The following is a 9,105-nucleotide window of genomic DNA, read 5'->3' as shown; positions in this document are numbered from 1 at the left end:
TACTTTAATTCTTCGCTACAAAATGTCACTCTGGGTGGTAGGAACTTTTGCAAAGTGACAGACACGTGCATGACAAAGATTATAGCAATAGTTTTCTAGGGCACAGTTATCTCCAAGTAAATCCAGTAAAATACAATAAGTATGTATGTCTCAATTCTGTTATAACAACAAGAAGGAGAAAGCAGGTCTTCTTTATAGGCTGGTGATCAACCACACTAAAATTCTTTGTTTTTGTTTTTGGATCATACTCGGCTTTGGTCAGGCTTCCTCCTGTCTCTGCACTCAGGTTTTATTCCTGATGCTGTCAGGGATCCATAATTAACGCCGGGTTTGAACACAGGTCAATAGCATTCAAAGGATGTGCCCAACCCAGTGTATCTCTGGCCCCATAATTGAATTCTTGAATGATCCTGACATATTTTTAATTTCAAGATATTTCTGCTCTATAGCTTAAGCTTGCATAAATTTCTTACGCCCCAGTTTCTCTGCCTTACCGACTCTAAACTCCAACCTCAAGTGGATGCCTGAACTCACAGACAGAATTACACCAAGTATATATAATATATTTTTATACATGAGTAGCTTTGATAAAATTTTTTTATAATGGCACAGTAAGCATTTGACAAAAACACCTAATACATTGGAGCAATAATGATATACTTATAGTTAGTATAACTAATATTATACTAATCTTAGTAAAACTAACATTGAATGTTAGTCAATATAACTCTCTCTTTTCACTCTGTCTCTATCTCCTAATACCTTATTTTGTATTCTATTTTCAGACCAGCACTGGGTACAGAAACAAGACTCAATAGTTGTAACTAAATGAAATGGGAGGCTACTATAGAATAACATGGTTTTATTTATTTTTTCTTCTATTGCAGAAGAACTATTTTTTGTATTTTTCTTTAAATTTTTATTAAGACATCATAATTTACATCATTGTTCATTATCCATTTGTTTCAGGAATACAATATTCTAATACCAATTTCACCACCAACATGCCCCTTCCTCCACCCATATCCCCCATTTGTTCCCCTGACAGGCATATAATAAGCTTATTTAATATTAATTTCTCCAACAAAAATTAAACGCAAATGGAATTATAGGAAAACAAATCAGTAATAGTCAACTCGTGACCCTTGAATTTTTAATGATTTTAACCAATATAAATCAGACATTAATTCATTCTTGAAACAGGATAAATTCCCTTAACAAACTCGGAGTAAATTTACATTTCTTAATCTCATAGAGGGCAAATGTATGCACATGGAGAATGCCACACTCAATGCCACGAGTTGGGAAGCTTCTCTTGCTCTTCAGAGAAGCTCTTTTATAATTTGTAACAAAACTGTTTTCTTCACAGGGCTGGAGCGATAGCACAGCGAGTAGGGCATTTGCCTTGCCCGGCCAATTCCAGTTGATTCCTCCATCTCTCTCAGTGAGCCCAGCAAGCTACCAAGAGTATCCCCCCTGCACAGCAGAGCCTGTTATTTGGTATGCCAAAAATAGTAACAACAAGTCTCACAATGGAGACAATACTGGTGCCCGCTCGAGCTAATTGATGAACTACGGAGGACAGTACTACAGTGCTATAAAACTGCTTTCAAGTTTATAATCCCCTAAATTGTTGCCTGTCCATAAAGCTCTGCATTGTTCCTTCAAACTTGAATGATAATCTGGCTGGAGACAGTATTTTTTCCAATTTTTAAATTAAAGCACTGTAGCACTGTCCTCCTGTTGTTCATCGATTTGCTCGAGTGGACACCAGTAATGTCTCCATTGTGAGACTTGTTGTTACCGTGTTTACCATTATCTAGGAACCAGAAATTCTTCTTGGACGACACATTGAAAATAAAATGTAAACAGTGTTTAAAGCCAAAGGAGAAGTGTGTGTATTTTAACCTTATTTAACATGTTAAAAAATGCCTAAAAAGAAAATTCTAAATAGTGGATGTTGCCATAGCTACTTATCCCTGGTCTTATTTGAAGCACTGGTATTAAGAAGTACTGGTCAATCTTTTAGATTAAATCAGTAATTTTCAACCACTTCATACCTGTGAACTGGAGGAAACAGAAAAATTCCTTGGTCACAATAGTAGAAATGTAGAACAATGACCATTAATGCTTCATGTATTTATTTATTCTTTGTATTCATATTAATGATAGCATACAATATAGATATCCTCACCTTAACAACAAGCCCTTACTTGATATAAATGTGAACAATCAATAAAAATTAATTTTAAAGAATATATTCAAAGTTGAATGTTTATCTCCACTATGTAGAATCTATATTAAGGCAAAGAAAATCTGAGTCAATATATTAGTGGAGATTAAATTCAACATATTGTAGTAAATTTGGTATCAGAGAGGAAGAAAATAATGTGTATACAATAAAAAATTATGTTATTTTAGTTTCTGTTTACATAGTAATCCTGAGGATAAATCTTTGGTTTCGGAACAAAATGTAACAAAATATAAAACAGTAGGATGACTTAACTTTACTCTTTATGTTTCAAAACCTTAGAATATCTGGCCAAAGAGATGGTTTATCGGGTAAGGCACTTGCCTTGCATGCAATCAATTAAGTTTTCTTCCCTGGAAAAATGTATTTTTCCAAGGCAAATGCCATGTGTAGGCCCTCTGCCAAAAAATGCTTAGAATATTTGCATACAAAGAAAAAGACAAGATAAAACAAAGTTGAAAAACAATCTAGTGAAATGTTTACAGATTGCTTATGCCTGTAATGAATATGGTAAATATAATTAAGTTTTTTTAACAAATGACAGCCAAAATAAAAAGAAATAATGGGGAAAATCAGAGCTAAGCATTATTCAGCGAGCAAGCGTCTTCAGAGTTTGTTTTAACATAAATAACTCTAATTCTCATTTATCTCCAGTCCAGATCATTCTGTCACATTGAGCGTTTACACTGTCATTCGGGAATGGGAGGCAACCAGTCATGGTTCCCAGATTTCATCCTGGTGGGATTCCAGCTCAGTGAAAAATTGGAAGTGTTCTTCTTCTGTATCTGTTGCCTGTTATACATGTCAAACTTGTTGGCAAATGGCATGATCTTGGCACTCATTTGGCTGGACCCCAGGCTGCACTCACCCATGTACTTCTTCCTGTCTCATCTGGCCGTCATTGACATATCCTATGCTTCCAGCAATTTGCCCAAATTGCTGGAGAACCTAATAAGACACAAGAAAACGATCTCCTTTGTCTCGTGTACTATGGAGATGGTCTTATATATGGGTTTGGGTTCCACAGAGTGCGTGATCTTGGTGGTGATGTCTTATGATAGGTATGTGGCTATCTGCCACCCTCTCCAATACACTCTCATCATGAGTTGGACAAAGTGCAAAATTCTGGCATTCATGTCCTGGTCCTGTGGTTTTTCAGTGGCCCTAGGAAATCTAGGATTTTTTCTGAGAATTTCCTTCTGTGGGTCCCTGGAAGTCAACCACTTCTTGTGTGAAGTCCTCTCTGTCCTGAAGGTGGCCTGTGGTGATACTTGGATGAACAAAATGTATGTGTTTGCCTGCGGTGTGCTCATCTTAGTTGGACCCCTTTCCTTAATGCTCTTTTCCTATATGCGAATCCTCTGGGCCATCCTGAAGATCCAGTCAAAGGATGGGCGCAAGAAAGCTTTCTCCACCTGTTCCTCCCATCTCTGTGTTGTTGGCTTCTACTTTGGAATAGGCATGATGGTGTATGTGGTCCCAGACAATGGCCAGAATGACGAGCAGAAGAAAATCATTTTCTTGTTTTATTCCCTCTTCAATCCGTTTCTGAATCCTCTTGTCTACAGTCTGAGAAATGCACAGGTGAAGGCTGCCTTCAAGAGAGTATTACAGAAACAGAGGGCATGATAAACTCAAGTAAATTTTCTCAGGATTTTATCCTTGCATGATATTTGCTGGAGCAATGCAACTCAATTCTAGAAGAAGAATAGTTTGAAATCAACTATCATCTAAGAGAAACATCAGCGGGTTGTTGAAGAGTAAATCGCAGAATTGCTTTTCTTTTAACAACCAAATGGCTCTCATGTGAACACTAGAAACCATTTCAGAGATTTCTAGCCTCTGGACAAAGTACAGCTTAAAGAACAAATATAGTTTAGTGGAAAGAGAAAAGGATGGTTTGTCACCTTCCCTCTGCATCAATACCCTAGTCCACTGTGGTATGATCAAGAGAAAATTACCAACTTCCATTTCTTCCAAGTGACCAAAGAAAAATCGTCTGTGGAATTCCATAGGTGTCTTATCATAGAATGATATTTTGTCTTGACTAACAGAACACTGAAGGAAATGGTAGTGTAGATAACAGATTGGAACCACTGAGGTCAAAGAGGGCTGTGAACTCCAGGCTTTTACAATAGTTGACACATCATCTCAAATAAACATCAGGATAACAAGGGTTTAAAGAACACTTTGAGCCTGTAGCTAAATAACTGTACAAACCACTTTGGCAGGTGGGAGGAATGGTATGGGGAAATGGGTCAAGCACAGAGGTGTGTAGAAGATACTTCTTAGTACTCCGGGATATATCCAGTTAAGTGCTCAGGGGATCACCTGCTTTAGGGATGAAATCTGGACCTCCTGCATACAGAGCATGTGTTCTAGCCCTTTGCACTATCTCCGTGGTTCTGAGCAAACCTTTTAAATGGAGAAAATGCAAATATAAATATATAGATCGAGAGAAGCTGAATCCCTTGGAAAGCTTGTGAGATCTCCACTTTCTCTAGCTGGGCTGAGTTCTAAAGCTCTTCAGCACTTAGTACACTGAATATAGAAGAGGAGAGGCCACAGTATCCAAAGCCCAAATATTGACTAACGATCCTATGACATATAAAGAAATGGGAAACTTAGGTCAAGTAAAGTGACAAACTAAATGCTCAGAGTTCATTCCTAAAGAAATACAGGAATTATGAATTATATGATAAATAATTCAAAATAGCCATTTAAACAATATTTAGCGACTCAAAACAAAGTGCATATAACTGATGAAATCAGAAAAATGAAGCATGAACAAAAGTACACAAACAGATAAAATCCATTTTTAAAAAATACCAAATTTATGAAATGGAAAATGTAGCAACTAAATAGAAAAGTCTGGAAAAGCTAAATGGTGGGGTGAAGAAACTTTCTAGTGACTGAGAAAAACAAATACTACAAAACAATAATGGGGCGTGTCAAAAGAAATACCTATAATTCACTTATAGCATCTAATTTACTAAGAAGATGGAAAATTACATATTAAACTGAAAAAATAGAAAAAAACAAAATAAACCCAAAGTTAAAAGTAGGAATGAAATAAGTACCAGAACAAAAATAAAGTAGAAAATTGAAAATTAGGGTTAAAAATCAATGAGTTTAAGATTATTTTTTTTTCTGTAAAAGTTTAGCAACCCAGGGGTTAGAGCAATAGCTCAGTGGTTAGGGAGTTTGCCTTGTATGTGGCCAACCCGGGTTCAATTTCCAATATCCGTATGGTACCCGGAGCATCGCCAGGAGTAATTCCTGAGTGCAGAGCCAGGAGTAACACCTGTGCATCCCTGGGTGTGAACTAAAAACAAACAAAAAATTTAGCTACCGAAAGGGCAGGTAAAATGACCCATGTTTCTCTATCAACTCTACCTTAGCTAGAATGAGAAAAGATGCACTGAATAGTTTATCTAAAAAATTGTATTACAGTTATCCAGGATTAGTAGAGGCAAGATTGGGAAGAAAGTTGTCCATAATGTCACAGAGACTTTATTTGTGATAAAATTGATTTGTGGTTGGAGAGAGTTAATGACTGAACACCATATGAATGATATAATAACACAGAAAAGCCCTTTAATAATTGTTACAATTTTATGCAATGTATGCTTTTCCATGCTACGACAGTAAGGAAATGCTTTGAATCAATGACTAGGTAACACTGTCTTTTCTGGTTTCACAATTATAATAAGTGTTGCATGATTTAGCTGTACAAGAGCACAACTTCAATATAGATTTAAAATGCTAAGAAATATGCTTTTTCCTCAGAAATAGTAAAGTCAAATAAATTATTAGGAAGCTCTAAATTCTGTTTGAATTAAAGACAGAGCAAATGATGAAAAGTTGTGAAAATTATTAAAAAGTTGTTAAATTATATAAAAACCCAAAATTTATTTTAAAAAGCTCAAAACATATGTTAAGTTATGCTGTAATAAGAAAAATTATTTGCACTTGAAAGATATTTTGATGGTCTCAAAAATTAGTGCTTGGGCCTTGACTTAACTTTATATTCATCTATGGGCTATCATATTGCCATTACTTCAAGACTGGTTCAATTGTATAGATTTCTAAATAACTTTTACCACAAATATTTTTACTGTATGAACCTATTATTTCAAAATTGTCTGGATATCAAGCAAAAGATGTTGGGTAGTTTTGAAATAATTCACAGAGTGTAGTTTACATGACTATAAAATTTCCTCTGTGTAAAATAACAGAGCAATTCTCATTCTATCACAGTACAAAATCAATAAAAGCTGCTTTTAACAGGTTTTAGTTAATCACTTCATTTAGTCTTAAAATAATTTTATTATGAATTATATCTAAATAACACATTTAATTATATCTCAATTTAATCAGCTAAGTCATAACGTGTCCTTTTATTTAATGGCCTTAATTTTAGTGCAATTTTGGATTTACAGAAAAGTAGAGTATAAAATCCAGTGAGTTATAGACAATTTCATCCTTCCTCTCAACTTATCCTTTTATTAATATTTTACATTGTGTTTGACGCATTTGCTAAATTTGATAACTGAATATTAATGTACTATTAATAATTAAGGTATATAGTTTAGGAATTTGTTTCTATGTTGTCTCTGCCATATGGGTTGACAAACATATAGTGTCATGTCTCTTTCTCCCATACTCCTAACAATCCCTGACCTTTTAACTATCCCAAAAGATTTTTTTTCCCTTACTCTGAAATTAATCTTAAAAGTAATACAATCTGGAGTATTTTCATATTGACTTTTTGAACATAGAAATATGAACTTAAGATATCTCCATTTTCTTTTGTGACCACAGACCCATTTTCTTACACTGCTGAATTATATTTTATGTATGGATATGTCACAGTTCATCTGTCAATTCATCTATTGAAAGGCATTTATTACTTACGATAGTAAATATTATGAATAAAATGGTGGCATATGTTTAAGTCACAGTGTCCTGAATTAAGGTTTTTCAGTTCTTTGGGTTGAGGACCAAGGAACATGATTATGTATGGCTTTAGTTGTTATTGTTGTATCCTGTAACTTCATTGTCCCATTGTCTATAACATCTCTGCATTTCTTGATTTTAGATCACATATCATGAGAGGTATGATATCAAATGACATAGTTTAATCATGATAGCAATGTTAAAAAAAAAACTGCACACCTGGTGATTGACCAAAACATCACCTTATCAGTAAATTCACTTCTATGTGTGTCAACTCTAGAAATAAAGGAATAGCAGGAGCATTTCCTCACTCGGTCAACGTATCCATTCAACATAGAGCACAGCAATCTCTGAAAAATATTTCTGTTCTTTATTTTTTAAAAAATTTATTAAAAAAAAACACTTTTTAAATAAAAGTTTTTATTAGGCAAGAACTGAATCCCTAACCAGGTCAGGAGTATACTTGCTTGCTTTTAATATGATCTTATGCTGAGGAGTTTGATTAAAATTCTTTTCACAGACAAAACCATTTCAAATGACTAGTTTGGTTCAATCTTCTTTTAGAGTTCAGGAAGTGAAAATAGTTACAGTCAAATTCCAGGAGACTGATGTGACTTACTCTACATCTTCCAGAATCTAGTCTCCTTCCCTATTAGAGGGAACTTACCTCAAGATAGGAGACAGATTCCAATATATATTTACAGGAATGGAAAAAGGATCATATGCTCTTCATAATGAGCAATATAAAACAAATTATCTAATGATGTCTTTTTCACAGGTCTGATTGTTGGAGAAAATTCCAAATAATAACGGTGGGTCTTTTGTCGTGATATTGAATGTGATCAACATAGAGCGAGAGTAAAGTGGAAATCTGCCACACAGGCTTGGGGAGGGGTGGGAGAGGGTGTATACTGGGTTCTTGGTGATGTCCACTGGTAAAGGGATGGGAATTTTATCATTGCATTAGGGACCAAGAGTTAAACTGAAAGGCTTTGTGACTGTTCTCACAGTGATTCAATAAATTAAAAAGCACTGTACTAAGTGACCCAGGCATCCTTTAGGACCCTGGGACAATAGCATCCATGAGCCTTTGCCTCTTCCTCATTGTCCCCAACGCTGTACCGGTCTTCTTCCCCACCCAGCCTTTACCACCCCACATACCGGTTCCTGTGGGAGTGTGGCCTCTTCAGAAGTGGGCATGGCTTCGGTAGAAGTGGGCATGGCATGATTTTAGGTGCAGGCATTTTAGTCATACCAAAAAAATCTAGTGTAATATAACAGTCCCCATACCTACACACCCACATGAAGTAGCAACACAAATCCCACCACCTGGAGGTGACAGGGAAAAGAGTCCAGAAGCCTCAGTAGGTGTTACTCACCTAAAGAACCTCGATGAGATAGAATTCAGACGTGAAGTTATTGAAGATGTTCGATGAACTCAATGATACAGTCACACAGATTTCCAGAAATATGACAGAAACAATTGAGAAATTACGGGGGGGAAATGAGAGCAGAAATGTTACGAGTAAAAGACTCCATAGATGAAATAAAAAACACAGTCTGTGTCCTCAACAGTAGAATGACCACAGATGAAGACAGAATCAGTGAGCTAGAAGATCAGCTGCACCAAGCCAACAGGCAACAACAAACAATGGCAAGGGACCTCAAAATAGCTCTAGAGAGAATCAGAGTCCTAGGAGATGATTCCATGAGGAACAACAATAGAATCATTGGAATACCAGAAGCTCAGGGAAACAATCCCAATGAAAAAGCAACGGTTAAACAAATCTTTACTGAAAAATTCCCATAGCTCGACAATGCAGCCATTCAGATTCAAGGAGCCCGAAGGGACCCAGCTAAAAGAGACCCTAGCAAAATGCTTCACCAAGAATACT

At 35.8% G+C, this 9,105-nt stretch overlaps 1 protein-coding gene across 1 annotated transcript; it reads left to right on the top strand.

Annotated features, from left to right (window-relative positions):
* The first annotated feature begins 2,950 nt into the window (after positions 1–2,950).
* LOC130032480 (olfactory receptor 2A5-like) lies at positions 2,951–3,880 on the top strand. The gene has a single exon (XM_056124037.1). The coding sequence runs from the start codon at positions 2,951–2,953 to the stop codon at positions 3,878–3,880; it is 930 nt and encodes a 309-aa protein (XP_055980012.1).
* Positions 3,881–9,105: the final 5,225 nt, after the last annotated feature.

The sequence above is a fragment of the Sorex fumeus genome, unplaced genomic scaffold (assembly GCF_029834395.1).
Source record: "Sorex fumeus unplaced genomic scaffold, SorFum_2.1 ptg000048l, whole genome shotgun sequence".
NCBI lineage: Eukaryota > Metazoa > Chordata > Mammalia > Eulipotyphla > Soricidae > Sorex > Sorex fumeus.
Note: the sequence above shows the minus strand (reverse complement) of the source record. Positions and strands in the feature narration are given on the sequence as shown.